Source organism: Trichomonas vaginalis, chromosome V (genome assembly GCF_026262505.1).
Source record: "Trichomonas vaginalis G3 chromosome V, whole genome shotgun sequence".
Lineage (NCBI taxonomy): Eukaryota > Parabasalia > Trichomonadida > Trichomonadidae > Trichomonas > Trichomonas vaginalis.
In genome coordinates this window covers 20,178,162-20,200,164 of record NC_067207.1, presented here as the reverse complement: position 1 = coordinate 20,200,164, position 22,003 = coordinate 20,178,162, and the positions used below count along the sequence as shown (strand labels likewise).

Sequence of the window (22,003 nt, the reverse complement as noted above, 5' to 3'; positions counted from 1 at the left end):
ACTCGGAAATAAAACAACTTCTTACAGAAGCTAATATAGATGTTGCAAAGCATTACGCAACAAACAAAAAAGCACTCGCTGACTTCATTAAAGACTATAATGGTGCAATAAGTTATGATAGAATTCATGAGTTCATAAAGCCGCAACGCGGCGAGGACGAAGTCCATGCAAGAGCATTTCCTTTAAATGACATTGCTATTGACTTATATCATAGACGTTCAGTACCTCATGAAGTAAGAAGAGAATGTTTGACATAACAAATGCAAACGTTGGTGAAACAAGAAGAGCTGTACCTCATGAAGTAAGAAGAGAGATGTTTGACATAACAAATGCAAACGTTGGTGAAACACGAAAGAGAGAGACACACTGAAACAACAGAGAAGAGAGATGTTTAAAAGTGCTATAGAACAAGTTCGCAAAGCTAACGATGTCATTCGTTCCATTGACGACAAACCAAAAGAAGGTGAGAGATGGTTAAAGAAAGATGAAGAGAATAGGAAGAGAAATGTGAAGTCAGGCAATAGACTCATTGACTTTAACATCGAAGCTTTAGATGAACCAAACAGAGACTACTTACACAAACATTTCGGTAAGGTTTTCATGAGACTCTTAGAGAAAATTAAAATAAACTCGCAACAGAGATGGATGGTATGTTATAAACTTGGTGGAAAGTATGAATGTTCTACGTTAAACCTCAATAATATTGGAACATTACTACATCAGCTCTTGAAGGAGAACTTTATATCAGAGATAGAAGCAAATGCTGCAGGTATTGTTGAAATGCACTATGACTTCTTCTTGACAAACATAAAGAATCTTACCGAAATAAAGATGTATGATTTAACAGAATATGAAGGCTTAACGATGTCAGATGTAAAGAAAGGCAAACCAAAAAAGAGACCATATAGAGATGAAAGCACACTGACAAATGACCAGAAAGCCATTTTGGAAGCTCTTAAGCAAACAGGAAACCCAGCACTTATAGAAAGCTTTTGGAAAGATAATGGTGAAAAGAAGTTTTATAAGAAGAGAAGCGGTCAGTTCTGGAAGTATCTTTGCACATTACCTATAAATCTTGAACGCTACCAAATCTTCAATGAACTGAACAAAAGAACTGCAACACTTATGACAGAGGACAATTGTTTCGTTTATGCTTGCATTCAGGCTGGAGTAAATGAAGAAACTATTGACCACATGAGAGAAGTCATTCGTGTTAGAGACTTTCCTCAAAGTAAAGTACAAGAAATTTCCGATTCAACAGGTATAGCATTTAATGTTACCATTGGTTATTTCAATGACTCAAGACATAATGAAATAAAGAGATATATACCAAAAGAATGCGAAACTGTTAGAACTATTGACTTACTTCTTGTTGAAGACCACTACATGCTAAATGAAAGATTACCAATGACAACATACTTCATTCGAAACTATATAGAAATCTTGAAGGAGTGTGGTGGAATGAACATTGAGAAACAGATGAAGATTTATACAAAGAGAGAAGATAAATATGTAGTTCGTTATGATAGAACAACACCGTATGGGATGTTATGAAAACATTGTGGGAGTGCAAATATTTCGAACCTATTTCTTATGGAGAACTTTTCACATATACTACTGACTTATATAAACAGAACCTTGCACCATTTAAAGATTTGACATATGCTCCAAAGTATTGTGTACAACTGAAGAAGAAAGCAGAGTCAAAAGAAGTAAATAAAGCTAAATGTAAATTCATTCCTGAGCACGTTTTCTTTGCTGACTTTGAGTGTAGTACGGATGGCTTTCATAAAGCTTTTAACATCTGTTATGACAGTGAAGATGGTTCAGTGAGTGAAAGCATTTGGGGTCAAAACTGTGCAACAGAATTTTTGGAAAGACTTCCTGACAAGAGTTTAATATATTTCACAACCTCAGTTATGACATAAACTTCATCTTAAGACACATGACAGAAGTGAAAGGAACTCCCATCATTAAAGGTTCACGAACAATGCAAATAACTGGTTTATATAAAGGACGGGCAATTATTATAAAAGACTCTTACAGTGTTATAAATAAGAAGCTTAAACTATTTCCTGCTATGTTTAACTTACAAACAGGACCGAAAGAAGTATTTCCATATAACTACTACAGCAGTGTTTTGTTAGCAAATGACAACAGAACTGGTGTCATTTCTGAAGCATGTAAGTTTATCCATGATGCAGATACATTTATGAAAAACATAGATTCCATCAAAGGTTGCAGAATAGATGAAAACCACTTCGACTTAGAAAAATATAGCACGTTTTACTGCAAACAAGATGTAAGAATTTTAAGAGAAGGTTTTGTAAAGTTCCGCAATGACTTATTGAAAGAGTTTGATTTAAACGTTTATGACTACGTTAGTATTTGTTCTATTGCTAACAAATTGTTTGAGAACAGAGTATACTTCCCGAATGGAAATCTTTATGACCTCTCAAATAAACCAAGAGAATTTATTTCGAGATGCATTCAAGGTGGAAGATGTATGTTGTCAGATAACATGAAACAAAAGAGCAAAAAGAAACTCATTGCTGACTTCGACACTGTTTCATTATATCCTTCAGCTATAGCAAGACTTTATACTTTAGAAGGTATTCCAAAAGTATTGAAGGAAGAAATGTTAAGCACAGAGTATCTCATGAGACATTTATTCGATGATGACCAAAAGGAACCCATTGGTGAAAAGTTTATGTCTGGCTTCTTTGTTCTCATTAAGATAACAGAGATTGGTATACCCAGACACTTTCATTTAATAGTTTGCGACCCTGAACTAAATCCAGAACTTAACGTTCCAAGAAGTTCAAACACTTGCTGTCTCATGTATGTTGACCATATAACATTACAAGACCTCATAAAATATCAAGGTGTCAAATGTGAAGTGTTGCAAGGATACTATTACGATGGAAACAGAGATATGAGAATAAGAGATGAAGTAAAGAAGTTGTTTGAGTTAAGGTTAAAGTATAAGAAAGAAGGAAACCCCTTACAAGAAATTATAAAACTCATTCTGAACAGCATTTATGGCAAAACTATTCTATCTCCTATTGAGTCAAAAATAACCATAGTAAATGACAAAGATGCTATAAGATATGCTATAAGAAATTACAACCATATAGTGAAGTTCGAAGGTTTGGATGGTTCAGATAAAACTATTTTCAAGCTAACGAAAAGCATTTGCAGACACTTTAACTTCTGTCCACTTGGTGTTAATATTCTGTCTATGTCAAAACGTATTATGAATGAAGTATTCTGTACTGCAGAGGACATGGGTCTTCAAATCTTTTACCAGGATACCGACAGTATGCACTTATATAATGAAGACATACCAAAGCTTGCAGCAGAGTTTAAGAAGAGATATGGTCGCGAACTTATAGGAAAGAACCTTGGTCAATTTCATAGCGACTTTGCAGAAATAACACCTGGAAAACAAAGTTTAGCTTATAAAAGTATTTTCTGTGGAAAGAAGACCTACATAGACTTACTCACTAACGATTTAAATGAAGTTGCATTTCACTGCAGAATGAAAGGCGTGAAGCAAGATGTTATTGCTTTAACCGCTAATGAAATGTTTCCTGAAGCTATACAATGCTATTACAATGAAGATAAGAACATTCACATACCTGTTGGAACATATGACAAAGACTCTGAGTTCAGTTTAATGAAACTTTACAAAGCACTTTATGGTCAAGAGATTGCATTCGACTTATGTAAGTCATGTCAACCTTGCTTTGCTGAAAAGTTCAACTTTTCAATAACGACTAAAACAAGCTTTATTCGTAAGTTGAAGTTCTGAGGTCATGGGCTTCGCCCTTGCCGCTAGCGGCTTATTTTTGTCAGCAATGAGGTCATTCGTGATAAAAATAAAGCTAGCGTAGATTTTACAATACTGCGATGGTAGAGTTTAAGAGTTGTGCTTCAATGTAGAGACAGTCCTTCCCATCTGGAGGCAAGAACACTGGACATTTATGGTCATGAGTGGAGAACATGTCTATCCAAAACTCACGATTGAAGCCAGTTAATTTATAGTATTTAGGGTTAGGAAGTGGTGAAGTTCTTGTATGACCAATGAACTCATTTTCAACGCCTTTGGCTATATTAGAGTAAAGTATTGCTTGCTTTCTATCCCAAATGCCAGGTGTTACAATCTTTGAAAATTCATTTTTCCTCGGAAGCATTGCATCATAATTGAAAACATTCTTAAAATCATCACTTGGTTCGAGATTTGAAATCTTATACGTAATGGATTTTTTTCTTTTAGCGACTTCATTGAATGGTGAGAATACAATGAATTGACAGTCATGAGTTCCATCTTCATTTTCATTAAATTCATAATGAAAGTCTATAAGTTGTGGCTGACTACCTTCTTCTTTTCAGTTGTGCAAGAAACTCACGTAAAGGCTGTAAAGTTTGTACTTCAATGTTGAACTTTTTCTCGAACATCTCATTAAATGAAATCATACATTGCAACAATGTTGTATCGTCTTTAAAGTATTTGTATATGTGAATGTTTTGGGCGCTTAAAGACTGTTCGTCATTTTCTATCTCGACTTGAAGTATAAAGTCAACCTTTCTGAAAGCACGTGTTATATACATAGATGTTATGCCAATGTACTTCTCTTCATTTATGTTCACAATCCAGTCTGTTGGAAACTTAAACGTTACTCTGTTCCCCTTTATTTTGACGTCAGGGTTTTCACTACTGAACGCAACAGATAAAGGTATTTGTCTATACATTTAATTCGGATAAAAATAAACCATTTACTCTTTCTTTGCTTCAGCTTCCTTTGCTTTTTGTTCTTCCTTTGCTTTTGCTTCTTCTCTAGCTTTTTTCGCCAGCAAACGTGGGTTCTTCTGTCTTCCAGCAGCTAATGCAGCTAGTTGTTTTTCACTAAGTTTTCTCTTTGGTCTCTCTGGCTTTTGTTCTTGTTTTTGTTCCTTCAGTTCGGATAAAATTTGCTCGCGAATTTCTTTCTTCAATGCTTCAACATCTATGACCCCTTGGGTCTTGTCCGTAGGGCTTGTCTGAGTCATTTGACTGCAGATAAAAAACTAAATTAAAACTTTAACCGATGTAAAATGAGCTTGTCAAAATCAGAGCGAGAGTCTATTATATTAAATGACGCCAGAGGAATACAACATCCTTTCTATTATGTAAGTCAGAGTAAAGATGGTAAAATATACGTAAGAAAAAGAAAGGTACCATTAGCGAATGCAGAGAGCGACAACATTAAGGTGCATGGCAAGGGTGAAGTCCACGAAGCCCATATAAAACCTTCTGTTCAAACTGAAAAGTCAATAGAACAAGAAGAAAAGAAGCCAGATGTTCTTTCAATAACGAACCAAGAGCTTATTGCAAAGTTCGTGAATTTCATTGAAAAACAAACCGAGTCAAAGAACCCTGACCCGCCAGTGAAAGAAGTTGAGACAAAAGAGAATGTACAGTTCATTGAAAATGTCAAGAAACAACTTCCACCACGAATGCCAAGAAGAAGAGTGAGAATAATGAAGTAAATAGATATTTTTATCTGAAGTAAATACATGCAGAACGAACAGTTAAACGAATTTACTCCAGCAGAGCATATTCATCAGATTCGCTCATATTTCGATATCATAGACAATGCAGTTCAAATTGGTGACACTAATAGAAAATATTCTGACGCAAAGATTCCATCACAACCTGGAACTGCTAAAGATAACACATGGGTAACATTCAATCTCTCACCTCCTGGTGAAAATATGTTGGACCTTTACAATACATTCATTACGTATAAAATGGAAGGTCAATTTATTGTAGATAAAGAAATTGGTTCAGGTTCCAATAAAACAAACCCACCAGGATTTTGGATTGGTTTCGATGACGCTTTCTATGCAGTTGCTGGATATCAAATCCTTGCAAATGGTCGTATCGTATATTCTCAAGACAACGCAAGAGAAGAAGCATATATAACTTCAAACTCACAAACTACCGAACAAATAAAGAAAGTAGATGTTTTCAAAGACTCGACATGAAGATGTATGGAGTCATTCGGGAACATGCAGAACAGGACAAATTGTTAGTGGTCCAATTACAGCAGGAAAATCATTTGATTTTAAGCTTCGTTTAAGAATTCCTGTTAGAAGATTCCTTCCATTAGAAGCTATTCGATTTATTCCAGCTTTTGCAGGAAACATTCAGCTTAAAGTAAAGTTCAGTAGCGACGCCTTACAATGCACATCTATATCTGTAAATGATATCATTGCTTTCAATCCAACTCTTAAAGTTGCATTTGCTTCAGATTCAAATCCACCGACAAATAAATTTGTTCCATGGAATGAACCATTCACTATGATAACGAAGGCAGTAGAAGCTAGTGGAACAGTTACTATTACAACTGTAAACCAGCAACTATTTCGAACAAAGATGGATTTTAATGAATGTTTCATTCATCCAAAGTCATTCTCTTTAGACCCTAACATTTATACAGAACTTGTAGAACATTATACAAACGAGGCTTTATGTTTTCCTGTTAAAGTTATGGATTGGATTCCTATGGACGGTTCATTCTCAAAGAATACAGATAGTTCAAGTGCAACATTTACAGCAGCTTATACGCCTATTAATGTTAAAAGTATTTGGGCACTATTTAGAAAGAAAGACAACTATTATGTTAATTTTGAGAACCCTAAGTTTAAATATCTTCAGCTTTCCATGGGAGCTTATGGAAATATGCCTGCAGAACCTGAAAAATCATATGGACCTGTATTTTATGAAATGGTTGCGAACGCTTGCAATACAAACAATGATATGATAGGATTTAATGAAGATGTTATGAGGTCATTGGTGGATGATGGTAGTGTGGAACATAAATGGGATAGCTATGACAACACACATTTCTTATGTGGTTTTCCAACAGAAGTGGACTTTTGCTTCCAGCAAGGTCAAACATCTACTGCTCCAATAACATACAAATTGTCTGTTAAAGGACCTATTGAACTAGCAACTGAAAACGTACCAAAGCCACTTATTGGATTTATGAGGGATTGTTGCTTTGCAATACAAGTAAGACAGTCAGGCATACCAATAATAAGACTTGACGACTATAACTTAGCAACTGACGACAGTGAGGAATAAAGGATGAACGTTTATTTTTAAAGCTTATAAATGAGTTCTTCATCAAGCTCTCGTGAACCTTCACCATCTATGAAACAAACTTTACCAAACGATTATGGAGCACCTATTGAATATTTCTTACGAGCTGCACAATGGCAAAGAGCAGTCTCACCAAGGTTAGGTGTTCCACCAGCTCCTGTCAAAAATAGCATTTGGTCAAGTCCTTATATAAAATATGGTCTCCCACTAGGTTTGCTAGCTACAGCAGGAGCAGTAATGATGTTGAAAAGAAATAAAGCAAATGTTATAAATAATACTGAAGTAGCTGAATTTGAACAAACTCCGACACCATCGCCAAAACCAACGCCTTCACAAGCAAAACCTTCAATGACTCCTGAACCTATGAAGTACAAACTCCTGTTCAAAAGTCAACTCCTAAACCGACTCCAACATTTAAACCAGAACCTACTCCTCAAATAAATCGTAAAACTCCTGCGTTTCCTTACTGAAAAAATAACGTTATTTTATTTTATTTGAACATTTTATTTGAGAAATGACGACTAAAGTCACTGAAGCAATGAAACAAAAATTTTTGGTAGAATACATTAAATCAGGAGCGGTTCCAGAAGGTTTTTACGTTCATACTATGAAGGATGGTAGAGTTCAGTTTAGAAAGATAAAGCAACCATTAGATAGAGAAGGTATATTAAGGAAGATTAAACTTCATGAGGACAACATTGCTGAACTTAGAAGAAGTTAGAAGAGTTGGAGAAAGGAAGAGAGTTATAAAGCAATGAATTCATCAGGTGAAAAAAGAGGTGAAAAAAGAGGTGAGATTTCACCACTTCACCTAAATTTATTTTTGCGCTATGTTTTCATACGTGTGAGGGTGGTGATATCATTAATTTTAAGTTTATTTTTTATTTTATTTTTTTATTTTTATTTTATTAATAAATGACGAAAACTATTGAGATAACAAACTACAACGGTCATGAGTTCAAGAATTTGTTCTTCGTTCCTCGTGAAAATACATTCTATCAGATACGAGGGAGAAAGGGTAAAGTTAGTTTGAGCGTTTATGACTACAAGCATAATGGAAAGTTTATACAAGCATATGATACAAACGGTAAGCGTGTTTCATTAGCTTTGTCAAAACTTACAGGTATAAACTATGACAGTGATTTTGACCTATATGAAGAAGAAAGTGAGTCAGAAGATTATGAGCTGTTATATGAAGCACAGCAATGGGAGGAGTTGCAATACTTTTGTAAGTGAGAACGTTTATTTTTTACATTAGTGAGGTGAAGTGGTTGGCGGCTTTGTAAATATTTAAGGTTAAGTTAGTGTTGTCGTTTGTATTGTAAAATATACGTTAACGGTTTTGTAAAGTGTCAAATTCACATAACAGGGGTACGGTGGAACGCAGTGCCGTCGTACCCTTGTTATGTATACTAACTTACTATGACCAAATCATTATATCAGCAACTTCAGACTCTATGGACTCAACAGCGAAAACATTTATGTCAAAAGTTCAAGCCTCTGTCGTTAAAGTTCCAGACAGTGAACTCATTGAATTTCTTCAACGTTACATTCGACGTAAGAGGAAATATTATGCCATCGTTGAATTTATACAGTCAGGAATGCAAAAGACTTCTGAGGAGATGGAAAGAATTATTGACAAACACCACTTACGTCAATACTCAGGAGTTTACGATATGAAACGACTTACAAACTACATTCTGTCAAAACTTTCAAAATACCCCTTCAAAAAATATCCATCAAACACTTTATTAGTTTGTGATGATTTCGCTGGTAAAGGTTTAGTGTCAAAACCAGACTCACCATTAGCTAACATCATTACTAAAGTCAGACATTATCACTTAACTGTAGCAATACTTATGCAAACATGGAGGTTTTTAGCTTTAAACATAAAACGTCTCATAACTGACTTCGTTATCTTTCAAGGTTTCTCACGTTATGATATTGAACTCATTTGGAAACAGTCAGGTATAACATTACCTTTTGAAGAAATTTGGGAAGCATATAAGTCTCTCATCTCTCCTCGTTCATACCTTGAGATTCATATCATGACTAATACCATTAAAGTCAAAAATATTCCATGGGAACAACCAACATTGTTTTAAAGCTTAACCTTCAATTGACTGATGGTAAACAAATTCCATGCATCTCTGTCGCCATTTCTGTTAATATTTTTGCTGTCATTCATATCATCACTTCTCCATCCGTTAGCTTTTGAGGATATGTGTTAGAATAGCTGTTCTTAAATGAAGGCTTCTCTCCCTTGAGAGCATAAACTCTATAACTTTCTGCATACTTTATGTTTGAACCTCCTGAGCCATCATTGACATAAATTTTTATAGGCTTCCACCCTTTGTTCATGTTCCTGCTTCTTCCCTTAGCTCTTTTGTTCAGTAGTTCTACATCTTTATAGACAGCACCTGTCTCCGTGAATTCAACAATATTTTCATTCGTTAGCTTTACATTCAAACCCTTGTCGAGTATATTGTTCATTTCATACATATAAAAGGTTTTTATTCTATATGAAATGAGAAGCAAATCCATCTTAGCTGGTGCCGTTAATGTTCCAATTGAACCAACATCAAATGTTGACTCACGAACGACAAACAATATTGTCATAAAGAACTATAGTTCAGAGTGTTTGAAAGAACCAGAACCAGAACTTAAGTCGGTGAATTTAAACACAGCTTCAAACGCTAACGCTACATCAGATGTTAAGTTAGAGTATCCACCATTAGACCAAATTCTTTCAAGAGAAGCCAACGACAACCCTTACACAAACATTCAAACGAATCCTTCAGATAACGTAGACCATTACCTTCTTCAGTTATACCAAACAATTTTACTCAAAGACGATAAGAAGCTTTTGACAAATCTTATTAGTAAGAACCAAATAATTCTAACAAAGGAGGATTTAGAAAATGTTATATCACGAATAACAGGGAAACAGTGCGTTATTGACTATCTCGACCCTGAAATCGAATGCTGTGGTCAAACGCCAATATTCATGAAAATAGGTAACATCCGCATCATTGAAACACCAGGTACTCCAGGAGTTGAGTTTAAGTATAAATATTCAAACGAGTATACAAAACTATCTACTGACTATAAGCTTTGTTTGAAATATGTTTTAGTAAATTAAAGCAGTCAGTCATTGACTGACTTAGGTTAGTCAAAAAAATTTCAAGTTAACAACTTATAGTATCTGTCCAAAACTTCTTCAACAGTATCGAACTCATCTTCATAATGCAAACCTAATCTTATTGACTTGGTGCAGTTTTCACTAACACAATATTTTTCTGTTCTCTTGACTGACATAACTAACTCATTTGTTTCATCAAACAGCAACAACCAAAGTTCATGACCTAATACATAACATTCATACTTTATATTTTTAGCTCTGAGTTCTCTTGTAAGCTGTTGCATTTAATATTTTCTAAAAAGTCAACTTCAACAGTCATTCGCACTGGTGCCTTCAGTTCTACAGGCTCTCCTTGAAAGTCAACAAGTCTGAATTGCATGTCTTTCAAATTATGAGGACTAATGCGAACCCATTTACCTAAATGAGTTGCTATGACAGGAACGTTTGGAATGAACATTGAATTTACTGCATAACAGAAGGATTTATATTCTACTGAACCTTTACTATTAACTCCTGAAATACCTGTGACATTAGCTATTTTTGACTCAATGTACAAACAATTGCCATAACATACGTATGGAACAGATTTCATCTCAATCGTTTTGTCAACACTTTTCAAAGGAAATGTCATATGGTATGCTCCCAGAAGCAATTGAACTCTATGACTCATTCGTGTTATCTTAAACTCCTTCGCATAACTGAACTTCAAAACTCCTGCAATAAGTTTAACATTCATTAAGTTTTCTTCGTTATCCTTGTTTATTGTAGTATTTATGAGAGCATTTAACACTCCAGCTAATGTTTCCATCTTATATTCTACATTATTGTGAAATCTTATTTCGTGCTTCTTTCCATCTATTTCAAGCTCCATGAAATCTGTTTCATCTGTTATGACAAAAGTTGCGATAGTATTGAAGTCAACAACTCTGAAAGCAAGCGCTTCATTCTGTAGACCTAAGTTTGTTTGTAGTTTTACTGTCCCGTATTCGTTCGGGTCTGTACTTTGTAAATAGAACAACATTTTATTCTCATTAAAATATGAGTATAGCTGCATATGCGTATGAAGCTGACAGAGCTAAACGTTTATATTTTGGTCAATACTCTCTCACACTTACTGACAAATATATTGTTATTTCTGATGGAAATACTGAGAAATATATAACATGGAAGGACTATGAAAAGTTTGACCCTATTTTAACTCCATGTACTATGCCATTCATTGTAAATGGTGAAGTTGTCATGAAGAACGACACAACTGTTTATAGGTCTGTATATGAAGCTCTTGAAAGCATTCTTAACTTCAATCCTTCAGGGTTCGATACAAAAACAACTCCTTCGACAATGCCATTCATTGAAAATGGTGAAATTGTGTCAAAAAATAATGAAACAGTGTATAAGTCAGTGTATGAGGCGCTGAACTATATGCTTCATTTCAATCCTTCTGGTTTTGACCCACAAATAACTTCATGTACTATGCCATTCATTGTAAATGGTGAAATCGTCATGAAAGATAACACAACTGTCTCAAAGTCTGTTCGTGATATTTTAGACTACTTGCTTCATTTGGGTCCTACAGGATTTGACCCATATACAACTCAATGTCAAGTACCATTCATAAACGACTCAGCAGAAATAAAACTCAAAACGTCAACAGTAGATGAAGCAATTGCTGACTCATTGACAAAACTTCTTGATATAATAATGAGGTTCAATACATTCAAAACAACATATGAAACCTTTAAGAAAAATTATGACGATTTCTTTAAAATTACATACATCGAGCCTTCTGCTCCTCAAACACCAGACTATGCATGTCTTAAAATAAAGGCTGCATGGACACAAGTTAGAACATTGACTTTTGACGGAGATAATATCGTTAGAGACGTTACATGGAGACACATTACTTACGAAAGAATACTTAAAAAGTCATATCAGTGATTTTGTGAAAGTAGAACAAAGTGGAGCAGGTAAGAGTTGGTTAGGGTGGTTGTTTACTTTATTTTCATCAGGTGTAACAACTGCATCTCTTATAACCATGCAAAGTGAGATAGACGCACTCTGGACTTTTCTTGGTGGCATAGATAGCATGAAGTTTTATGTTGAGTTTGCTAAATTACATGGAAATACAGGAAGTTTCTTTGACGGTCTCAAAAATTTATGGGGTAAAGTAACAATAATACAAAGAAACTAACTAACTGGGCACTCAAACGTAAAATATGTTCGACGGACTTGCTTACAACCCTCGTCTCGGAATTATTGAACCAATTAATTTACATCCTTTAATGGCAGCAAGAGATTTAGATGAAGGAGGACAAGTGGTTCAAACAATTGTTGAAAATCTACTGAATATATATCCTGAGTTTGAAGAAGTTTTAACAGCAACAAACACAACAATTCGTGAAAACAGTATAGTGTTTAACACTGAAGATAATATTTTAGACTATATGTTCGTTGTTTTAGGTCAGTTAGCTAAGACAATAAAAGAGAAAGGTATTGACTCAGTCATAACAGTTGAAGATGTAATGTTAAGAAAGACTTTTGACTCATTGTTTCAAGAACCAAAAGAAGTAGTTAGTCTTTATGAAGTTTTGAACGCAATGCTGACAAAAATAAATGAAAGTGACACTGGTACATAAGTGAAGCAAAAGTTGTTGAACTTCTTTCACAAAAAGCAGATAAAAACCATGTTCATTATATAAGTTCAGATGAACAGATTATAACGGACTACCATGGATATTTAACACAGGATGAAAAGTGAAGACAAAAATGTTAATGAAAGAAGATATAAATACATTCGTGCTAAAGGTTATGACATACTGTACTGTACAGTATGACACAGGTAAAGCACCAGAAGCATTTGGTTATAACGATGAAATTTATGCCTCTAGTTTCTTTGTTAACGGTGTATTAGTTGAACCAAGATTTACTTTGAGAGTTAAGGCAAAAATAACTTTTGAAGATGCTATTAAAAGTAAAGCTGACAAAGATGAACTTGACGCAACGAACAAAGTTTTGAAATCTCATAAACACAATATCTCCGATATAAATGAACTTCAAGCTACATTAAATAGTAAAGCTGACAAGAACCATACACATGAATCCTTCACTACTGTTAGAGCAGACGACATAATATTGAACTATACCCTTGGTTCAAGTGCACCTTTAGAGAATCCAAGTACAAGCGTAAAAGATACTCTAAACTCCTTAAATAACAAATGTATGAACATTGAAGGTCGTGTCAGAAACTTTGAAACACATGAACTACCAGCAATGTTAGATAAGAAAGCAGATAAAGAACATACACATAACTCCTTCTCAACTGTTGCTATAGAAAGTATTGAAGGAACGGTTGGCGGAACTGGTGGGGATGCATTATATTATAAACCTCCTAACTTTCCACAAGGTTTAACATCGAATGAAAACATAACAACGAAGAAAGAAATTAGCTGTAAAAATGTTTATGTCATGGATGATGAAAATAATGTTAAATTCACTGCTCAAGATTTATATGATAAGAAAGCAGACAAAACAGAGCTTCAAACATTAAAGACTGAAATACTTCAAACATTATATCCTATAGGCTCTATTTATACGTCAATGAACTCAACAAATCCAGCAAGTGTTTTAGGTTTTGGTACGTGGCAGCAGATTGTAGACAAATTCTTATACTGTGCTAACTCTTCAAAGCAAACAGGAGGCTCAAAGAAAATTAAAGAAGCAAACTTACCTGCGCACACTCATACAGGAACTACAAACTTTTCTGGTGACCATAGCCACTCATTAAGAGACCACCCATTATACAACTCAGACTATGAAGCTGGCAATGACGTTTTATCTCCATCTTATAACAATTCAGCAAAAAAGACTTTTCGACCAACTGAACCAGGAGGAAATCATTCACACACTTTCACAACAAATCCAACAGGAAGTGGTGCAGACTATATGCCTCCATTTATGACTGTATTCGCATGGTACCGTCTTGAATAAAATCTTTATTTTTACATAAATGAGTTTAAAAGAAGTATTCGAATCATCACCGTGGAGGTCATTTAAGAAGTTCAATGAAGCTGCAAAGAGTTGGGGATTTACTAACAGAGCTGAAGTGAAAAGGTTCTTTGACAAAAATGTTGTACATCAAACAAAAATAAACCCTTACGACTACTTTTTACCAATTTACTCCAACACTCCTGACGCATACCAATTTGACACTCTCATTCAAAGCAGAAAAGGAGGACATAAACCATTCCTCATCTTCATAAATGTTAACACTCGTAAAGCATATGCATATCCAATGAAAAATAAAGGAACTCGTGAAGTGTTAAGAGTTTTACAAAAGTTTGTAGCAGAACATAACCCAAGTACTTTAACATCAGACCAAGACGGTGCATACCTCAGCAATGAAATCACAGAATTTCTCATTAAGCATAACATAACTCACTACACTACTGAAGACCATAACCATAACATACTCGGTATCATAAACCGCTTCATAAGGACTCTCAGAGATTTAAATCAAGAGCGAGACTTTACCGAAGAAACAATGAAACATTTTCTCGAAGTATATAATTCCTCAACGCATTCTACAACAGGACATACACCAAATTCAATGACACAACAACAAGAAGAAAAGTATATACAAAAGAAACGAAGTTAAACACAAAATATCAGAAATTCAACACAATTTACTCTCATTCCTGGTACAAAAGTTCGTGTAGTTCTTGACGACAAACCGTTGACAAAGAAACGTTTAAGGTTAAGTAGAAACTATTATATAGTAGATTCAACGCAAGGTAATGGATATCTTATAAAAGCTGCCGACGACTCCATAGCATTTTACCCTCGACATAAATTAGTTGAAAGTAGTAATGGCAAACTTGCTGAAACCATTGACGAAGCAAAGCGAGGAGTGGTTATTGAAATACTTGGCTATAACATAAACGATGACACTTATAAAGTAAGATATGAAGGAGGCGTTGAAGATGTTACACCATCTAAGAACTTGAGAGAGTCGAAGCCAACACATCTGGGACCATTAGAGCGGGAGTACTGGAAAGACAAAAATATGCCAGAAAGAATAAGAAAATTCTTCTAAACTTTTTCATTAGATGTAAATCAGACATGAACGAGAACAGTCATGTATCATTAATGGTACCATTTATTTTAACATAAAGACGCAAAGCGGCGGGGCATAGCCCATGACCAAAAATAATTTTTAGTTGAAAAGGTTAGATCTAACCCGATATCTAACCCGATATCTACCCTCATGAATTTTCATGAATTTCCTTAAGATAGAAAAAAATAACGCTAGTTTTATTTTTATTTATTTTTTTATTTTGTATGTAAGAACAGAAATGTCAGTCGAAGCAAAAACATTCACGAACAAATCTAATGGCGAAACATTCACAAAAGGCACTTATAATGGTATTGAAGTCTTACGTAGAGACAAGGATGGTTACATTAATGCAACAAAGATGGCAAGAGAAGCAGGAAAGTTAAACCATTTAAACAGATTTCTCAATAGTGCTAAAATGCAGGAAATTCTTGAGTTTTGGATGAACGAATACGGTCAAGCCAAAAGTGGCTCAACCTCAAAACAAGCATTTTATGAGCTTACAAAGGGTGTCATGAATGAATTCAAAGGTATTTACATACATCCTGACCTCGTTCATTTTGTTGCTGAATGGTGCTCTGTAAAGTATGCATTTTATGTCAAAGATATTATGGACTCCATAGACAAGAAAGTTCATGAGAAATTAGATGAAGAAGAACTTGAAGATACAGTAGAGAATGCTAAACCTTTGTTCGAACAAGAAGTTAGAAAAATGTGCGAAAAACAATTAGAACATGAACGTGAGATATGTTATGGTTATAGAGATTCTCCATACGAACTAGACCAATGGGAACAAGACGATTTAAAGAGAGAATTTAGAGAATATGAACTCGCTAAGATAGCATTAGAAACTGCAGAAAAGAAGTTAAAAGTTTGGGGTCGTTTTGTACAAAAATATTGTGAGTAAATGAACCATTTATTTTTGTCATAAATTTACACCAAAAATATATTTAGGGTAGAAGGTTAGATCTAACCCGATTTCTACCCTCAGCCGCTAAGCGGCGAGACCCAAAGGTCTTGAATTTTCATAAATTTTATCGTTAATGTTTACGTTAATGTTTACGTTAATGTTTACGTTAATGTTTTCATAAATTTACACCAAAAATATATTTAGGGTAGAAGGTTAGATCTAACCCGATTTCTAACCTCATTTCTACCCTCAGCCGCTAAGCGGCGAGACCCAAAGGTCTTGAATTTTCATGAATTTTCCCGAAATAATAAAGTTAATTTTTATTTTATTTTTATTTTTTTTTATTTGGTATAAAAGATATGATTACAAAAATCGAAACATCCGCACTTTCGACAGCATGCACGGCACCAAACTCATTAGTCATGAATCCTACGTCAATGTTAGTAGAAATGAAAAACTTCATTCCTTCTTCATTTACTTTCGAAACAGAAATACAAAAAATTAAGCAAGAACTTTTAACAAGTAATTTAGACTGTACCGCACAGGATGAAGAAAATGAAGAATATCTTTATGACATGCAAGATATCATAGACCATTTACCCAAATTGCCTGAAATCCAGCAACAGAAACTGAGTGTTCCTGAATTCGATGAAATAGAAGTGAAAGTTAGTGATTCTGCAGAAATTAAGAAATTCATTCGTAAGGTAAATTCTGAATTCTTAGGTTTTCATTGCAACCATAAAGTTATGGATAAAGATTGCGACATGATTTATAAAAACATTTCAGATATTTATAAATCTGGGGAGTTTAAGACATACGACAACTTTGTTTCATTAGCTGCAAAATGTGTATGGCAGATAAGAGATAAAGACAGAAGAGGTAAAGTATGGCATGAACAGATAAAACCAACTGCTTCAGATTTAAAGAAAACCATTGACGCCTTAGTTATTTTAGCAGGTAAGGTTTCAGAATATAACGCAAAAATGAATCCTCAGTGTTCAAAATGTAAAGCAGCAATGAGGAAATATAACTATTCAGTAAAAGAGATAGAAAGAATGAGAAACGATTACGAAGATTTAAAGAGGGAGGCAGAGAAACCAGCAGAAAATAAAATGAACATGTTAGAATTTCTGAATAAAAACTATCCCACAGCTGATGATTTCCTTTTATCTGATGTCAAGAAGAAGTATAAAGAAACTTTCGGCATTGTTAAAACTTTTGATATATTAACTGAAGAAATAGAAGCTACAAAAATATTTAAAATTTCACGAATTCATAACGTATATCATGTGAAACGTTTATAAAATAACTGGGGTAGAAATGAGGGTAGATATCGGGTTAGATCTAACCTTCTACCCTAAATATATTTTTGGTGTAAATTTTACTGACGGTGCAAAGCGCCAAGACCGAAGGTCCTGACTGACTGACGGCACAAAGTGGCTTAACGAAAACATTAATATATAAAATTCATGAGGGTAGAAATGAGGGTAGATATCGGGTTAGATCTAACCATCTACCCTAAAAATTATTTTTGCTGAATTCAGCACAAAATTCTGAGTAAAATGACATATGGCATGTGTCAAACCGTTGAGTTTTCACAAAATTCCAAAAATAACGTTTACCATGTGAAACGTTTATAAAATAACTGGGGTAGAAATGAGGGTAGATATCGGGTTAGATCTAACCATCTACCCTAAAAATTATTTTTGCTGAATTCAGCACAAAATAATGAATTTCATTAGTTAGAAAAATAACGCTAATTTTTTTCTAACAAAATTTTTATCTTGTATGTAAGAACAGCAATGACAACATCAGTTATCGTTCATGAAGCCATTAATGAAGAATATGAATACATACAGTATAACAAACAATTGAGACTCATTCGTTCAGTCAAAGATGACATGTACCAAATGCAAAGTATTTTGACAGCATGTTTTGCTCCAGAGAATAAAACACCAAATGAATGGTTTGAATTAAATAGCACTCATGAACTCCTCAGTGAGTTTGAACATGTAGAACTTAAAAAGATGTACCAAGACAGACAAAACTTACCATCATTTCTAAAAGGTATATATGTTCATAAGTTCCTAGTTAGTTCAATAGCAATGTGGACTTCACCTCGTTATGCAATCTACATACTTATGCTACTTGACGAACTTTGTACAAAGTAGAGAGAAGATATGATGAAAGAAGACAAAAGCATACAGAAAAGAATACCGCGTTCAGTACCAAAAGGAAAGGAAAAGAGTTATAAGTATATGATATATACTGAAGAGTTGGAGAAAGAAGAAGACAGAGATATGGTTATGTTGCATTTAGTGAGAAGAAACAACAAGAGCTTTTATGACTTAGCTAAGATATATAAATCTGACAGAAACTGGTTCTATCGTGAAAACTTACCGATTTCAATGACACCGAATGAGCAAATAAAGGAAATTGTCAAAAATACTCTTCCTCAAACACACTATGACATCAAAGGTTGTACAATACTTACATTCAAAGAAGACTTAACATTACTGAAGGAAAAAATAACAGAATATTTCGATAACTTCAAAGAGGAAGAATGAACAAAAATCTACGCTAATTTTATTTTTTTTATAAAATTTTATCTCATATGAAAGAACATGAATTTAGAATATTCGGAACTCATGACAGAAGAAGAGAACGAACAACATGTAAAAGATTATGCAAAATTTCTGAAGACATACAAAACATTTAAACAATATCTAAATGCTTCTAAAGATTATGCAAAATTTCTGAAGGTATATAAAGCTTATGAAAAAGCGTATGAAAAGTTTATACATTGGGGAATTGTTGTAAAATATCGATATGAAGACTAACCAAAAATATATTTTTGCTTAAATGACGTCAGGGTCAATTTCTTCAACCATTTCACTTCCTTCGTCAATGTCAATAGAAGCTTCTTCAACCTTTGGTAAGAACTTTTGTATAACATCTTTGTTCGTTATTGTTTTCAGAGATGAAGGATAATATTTCACATTTGTTTCACCCTTCTTATATTCTTTCTATTCGGAAAGATTCATAGCAATGCTGAAAAATTCAACGTTAGAGTTCTTTATGATAGTATAGTGTGTATCTTTGACATTCACGAAGAAACCCTTTTGTTTCAAAACTACTGCTAACTCTTGTGAAGTATAACGTTTGCGGTCAATGACGATAGCTAATGGTCTGACATACTGACCAAACTTAGATTCTTTCACAAACTTCTTGTTAAAGATAACATTAACATTTGAAGCACCATTGAACTCATTCTTGATGGCATTAGCGAGAGCATTGTATGAAAAGAACTTGCAATCTTGCATGTGTTTCATTAAAATAAAAAGTTTGAAATATTTTAAAACTAACCTTAAAAAATCTAAGCTAATTTTTTTCTAAGAATTTTTTTTATTTCCTACTAAAGATGTATCGGAAGTTGTCTAAGTTAGAACACTCGGAAATAAAACAACTTCTAACAGAAGCTAACATAGAAGTAGCAAAACATTACGCAACAAACAAAAAAGCACTCGTTGACATCCTCAATGACTACAATGGTGAAATAACTTATGATAGAATTCATGAGTTCATAAAGCCGCAACGCGGCGAGGACGAAGTCCATGCAAGAGCATTTCCTTTAAATGACGTTGCTATTGACTTATATCATAGACGTTCAGTACCACATGAAGTAAGAAGAGAAATGTTTGACATAACAAATGCAAACGTTGGTGAAACAAGAAAGAGAGACGACACACTGAAACAACAGAGAAGAGAGATGTTTAAAAGTGCTATAGAACAAGTTCGCAAAGCTAACGATGTCATTCGTTCCATTGACGACAAACCAAAAGAAGGTGAGAGATGGTTAAAGAAAGATGAAGAGAATAGGAAGAGAAATGTGAAGTCAGGCAATAGACTCATTGACTTTAACATCGAAGCTTTAGATGAACCAAACAGAGACTACTTACACAAACATTTCGGTAAGGTTTTCATGAGACTCTTAGAGAAAATTAAAATAAACTCACAACAGAGATGGATGGTATGTTATAAACTTGGTGGAAAGTATGAATGTTCTACGTTAAACCTCAATAATATTGGAACATTACTACATCAGCTCTTGAAGGAGAACTTTATATCAGAGATAGAAGCAAATGCTGCAGGTATTGTTGAAATGCACTATGACTTCTTCTTGACAAACATAAAGAATCTTACTGAAATAAAGATGTATGATTTAACAGAATATGAAGGCTTAACGATGTCAGATGTAAAGAAAGGCAAACCAAAAAAGAGACCATATAGAGATGAAAGCACACTGACAAATGACCAGAAAGCCATTTTGGAAGCTCTTAAGCAAACAGGAAACCCAGCACTTATAGAAAGCTTTTGGAAAGATAATGGTGAAAAGAAGTTTTATAAGAAGAGAAGCGGTCAGTTCTGGAAGTATCTTTGCACATTACCTATAAATCTTGAACGCTACCAAATCTTCAATGAACTGAACAAAAGAACTGCAACACTTATGACAGGACAATTGTTTCGTTTATGCTTGCATTCAGGCTGGAGTAATGAAGAAACTATTGACCACATGAGAGAAGTCATTCGTGTTAGAGACTTTCCTCAAAGTAAAGTACAAGAAATTTCTGACGCAACAGGTATAGCATTTAATGTTACCATTGGTTATTTCAATGACTCAAGACATAATGAAATAAAGAGATATACCAAAAGAATGCGAAACTGTTAGAACTATTGACTTACTTCTTGTTGAAGACCACTACATGCTAAACGAAAGATTACCAATGACAACATATTTCATTCGAAACTATAAAGAAATTCTCAAAGCTTGTGGTGGAATGAACATTGAGAAACAGATGAAGATTTATACAAAGAGAGAAGATAAATATGTAGTTCGTTATGATAGAACAACACCGTTATGGGATGTTATGAAAACATTGTGGGAGTGCAAATATTTCGAACCTATTTCTTATGGAGAACTTTTCACATATACGACTGACTTATATAAACAGAACCTTGCACCATTTAAAGATTTGACATATGCTCCAAAGTATTGTGTACAACTGAAGAAGAAAGCCGAGTCAAAAGAAGTAAATAAAAATAAGTGCAAGTTCATTCCTGAGCACGTTTTCTTTGCTGACTTTGAGTGCAGTACCGATGGCTTTCATAAAGCTTTTAACATATGTTATGACAGTGAAGATGGTTCAGTGAGTGAAAGCATATGGGGTCAAAACTGTGCAACAGAATTTTTGGAGCGACTTCCTGACAAGAGTTTAATATATTTCCATAACCTCAGTTATGACATAAACTTCATCTTAAGACACATGACAAAAGTGAAAGGAACTCCCATCATTAAAGGTTCACGAACAATGCAAATAACTGGCTTATATAAAGGACAGGCAATTATTATAAAAGACTCTTACAGTGTTATAAATAAGAAGCTTAAACTATTTCCTGCTATGTTTAACTTACAAACAGGACCGAAAGAAGTATTTCCATATAACTACTACAGCAGTACTTTGCTCATGAATGATAACAAAACTGGTGTCATTTCTGAAGCGTGTAAGTTTATCCAGGATGCGGATACATTCATGAAAAACATAGATTTAATCGAAAACTGCAGAATAGATGAAAACCATTTCGACTTAGAAAAGTATAGTACATTCTATTGCAAATAGGACGTAAGAATTT

The 22,003-nt window shown here is 34.2% G+C and overlaps 17 protein-coding genes and 3 pseudogenes across 20 annotated transcripts, besides 3 other annotated features; 17 read left to right on the top strand and 3 right to left on the bottom strand.

Annotated features, from left to right (window-relative positions):
• Nucleotides 1-8,568: part of a mobile genetic element that runs on past the window's edge.
• Nucleotides 1-16,309: part of a mobile genetic element that runs on past the window's edge.
• TVAGG3_0370350 lies at nucleotides 865-2,283 on the top strand (annotated as a pseudogene). Its single transcript has one exon. A coding segment is annotated over exon 1 (1,419 nt).
• Nucleotides 2,522-3,393, top strand: TVAGG3_0370340 (organellar and viral DNA polymerase type B; the record flags this gene model as incomplete). Its single annotated transcript, XM_051231761.1, has 1 exon — nucleotides 2,522-3,393. A coding segment is annotated over one exon (872 nt), but the record flags the coding sequence as incomplete, so codon positions are not given.
• On the bottom strand, nucleotides 4,780-5,052 carry TVAGG3_0370330 (uncharacterized protein; the record flags this gene model as incomplete). Its single annotated transcript, XM_051231760.1, has 1 exon — nucleotides 4,780-5,052. The coding sequence occupies one exon, from the start codon at nucleotides 5,050-5,052 to the stop codon at nucleotides 4,780-4,782; it is 273 nt and encodes a 90-aa protein (XP_051101490.1).
• Nucleotides 5,098-5,532, top strand: TVAGG3_0370320 (uncharacterized protein; the record flags this gene model as incomplete). Its single annotated transcript, XM_051231759.1, has 1 exon — nucleotides 5,098-5,532. The coding sequence occupies one exon, from the start codon at nucleotides 5,098-5,100 to the stop codon at nucleotides 5,530-5,532; it is 435 nt and encodes a 144-aa protein (XP_051101489.1).
• On the top strand, nucleotides 7,163-7,617 carry TVAGG3_0370310 (annotated as a pseudogene). The gene has a single exon. A coding segment is annotated over exon 1 (455 nt).
• On the top strand, nucleotides 8,066-8,386 carry TVAGG3_0370300 (uncharacterized protein; the record flags this gene model as incomplete). The annotated part of the gene is made up of 1 exon (XM_051231758.1): nucleotides 8,066-8,386. One exon carries the CDS (start codon nucleotides 8,066-8,068, stop codon nucleotides 8,384-8,386), a length of 321 nt encoding a protein of 106 aa, XP_051101488.1.
• Nucleotides 8,632-9,255, top strand: TVAGG3_0370280 (protein of unknown function, DUF4106 family; the record flags this gene model as incomplete). The annotated part of the gene is made up of 1 exon (XM_051231757.1): nucleotides 8,632-9,255. The coding sequence occupies one exon, from the start codon at nucleotides 8,632-8,634 to the stop codon at nucleotides 9,253-9,255; it is 624 nt and encodes a 207-aa protein (XP_051101487.1).
• On the top strand, nucleotides 9,678-10,292 carry TVAGG3_0370270 (uncharacterized protein; the record flags this gene model as incomplete). Its single annotated transcript, XM_051231756.1, has 1 exon — nucleotides 9,678-10,292. One exon carries the CDS (start codon nucleotides 9,678-9,680, stop codon nucleotides 10,290-10,292), a length of 615 nt encoding a protein of 204 aa, XP_051101486.1.
• On the bottom strand, nucleotides 10,537-10,749 carry TVAGG3_0370260 (uncharacterized protein; the record flags this gene model as incomplete). The annotated part of the gene is made up of 1 exon (XM_051231755.1): nucleotides 10,537-10,749. One exon carries the CDS (start codon nucleotides 10,747-10,749, stop codon nucleotides 10,537-10,539), a length of 213 nt encoding a protein of 70 aa, XP_051101485.1.
• On the top strand, nucleotides 11,331-12,117 carry TVAGG3_0370250 (armadillo (ARM) repeat-containing protein family; the record flags this gene model as incomplete). Its single annotated transcript, XM_051231754.1, has 1 exon — nucleotides 11,331-12,117. A coding segment is annotated over one exon (787 nt), but the record flags the coding sequence as incomplete, so codon positions are not given.
• TVAGG3_0370240 (phage tail repeat-like family) lies at nucleotides 13,563-14,279 on the top strand (the record flags this gene model as incomplete). The annotated part of the gene is made up of 1 exon (XM_051231753.1): nucleotides 13,563-14,279. The coding sequence occupies one exon, from the start codon at nucleotides 13,563-13,565 to the stop codon at nucleotides 14,277-14,279; it is 717 nt and encodes a 238-aa protein (XP_051101483.1).
• TVAGG3_0370230 (integrase core domain containing protein family) lies at nucleotides 14,584-14,946 on the top strand (the record flags this gene model as incomplete). The annotated part of the gene is made up of 1 exon (XM_051231752.1): nucleotides 14,584-14,946. The coding sequence occupies one exon, from the start codon at nucleotides 14,584-14,586 to the stop codon at nucleotides 14,944-14,946; it is 363 nt and encodes a 120-aa protein (XP_051101482.1).
• On the top strand, nucleotides 14,947-15,384 carry TVAGG3_0370220 (integrase core domain containing protein family; the record flags this gene model as incomplete). The annotated part of the gene is made up of 1 exon (XM_051231751.1): nucleotides 14,947-15,384. A coding segment is annotated over one exon (438 nt), but the record flags the coding sequence as incomplete, so codon positions are not given.
• Nucleotides 15,644-16,309, top strand: TVAGG3_0370200 (uncharacterized protein; the record flags this gene model as incomplete). The annotated part of the gene is made up of 1 exon (XM_051231750.1): nucleotides 15,644-16,309. The coding sequence occupies one exon, from the start codon at nucleotides 15,644-15,646 to the stop codon at nucleotides 16,307-16,309; it is 666 nt and encodes a 221-aa protein (XP_051101480.1).
• A 192-nt stretch (nucleotides 16,310-16,501) lies between these two features.
• Nucleotides 16,502-22,003: part of a mobile genetic element that runs on past the window's edge.
• TVAGG3_0370180 (organellar and viral DNA polymerase type B) lies at nucleotides 16,672-17,616 on the top strand (the record flags this gene model as incomplete). Its single annotated transcript, XM_001302921.1, has 1 exon — nucleotides 16,672-17,616. The coding sequence occupies one exon, from the start codon at nucleotides 16,672-16,674 to the stop codon at nucleotides 17,614-17,616; it is 945 nt and encodes a 314-aa protein (XP_001302922.1).
• TVAGG3_0370170 (KilA, N-terminal/APSES-type HTH, DNA-binding family) lies at nucleotides 18,115-18,483 on the top strand (the record flags this gene model as incomplete). The annotated part of the gene is made up of 1 exon (XM_001302922.1): nucleotides 18,115-18,483. One exon carries the CDS (start codon nucleotides 18,115-18,117, stop codon nucleotides 18,481-18,483), a length of 369 nt encoding a protein of 122 aa, XP_001302923.1.
• TVAGG3_0370160 (uncharacterized protein) lies at nucleotides 18,496-18,879 on the top strand (the record flags this gene model as incomplete). Its single annotated transcript, XM_001293988.2, has 1 exon — nucleotides 18,496-18,879. One exon carries the CDS (start codon nucleotides 18,496-18,498, stop codon nucleotides 18,877-18,879), a length of 384 nt encoding a protein of 127 aa, XP_001293989.2.
• On the bottom strand, nucleotides 19,339-19,644 carry TVAGG3_0370150 (uncharacterized protein; the record flags this gene model as incomplete). Its single annotated transcript, XM_051231749.1, has 1 exon — nucleotides 19,339-19,644. One exon carries the CDS (start codon nucleotides 19,642-19,644, stop codon nucleotides 19,339-19,341), a length of 306 nt encoding a protein of 101 aa, XP_051101479.1.
• TVAGG3_0370140 (organellar and viral DNA polymerase type B) lies at nucleotides 19,734-20,288 on the top strand (the record flags this gene model as incomplete). The annotated part of the gene is made up of 1 exon (XM_051231748.1): nucleotides 19,734-20,288. A coding segment is annotated over one exon (555 nt), but the record flags the coding sequence as incomplete, so codon positions are not given.
• Nucleotides 20,526-21,990, top strand: TVAGG3_0370130 (annotated as a pseudogene). Its single transcript has one exon. A coding segment is annotated over exon 1 (1,465 nt).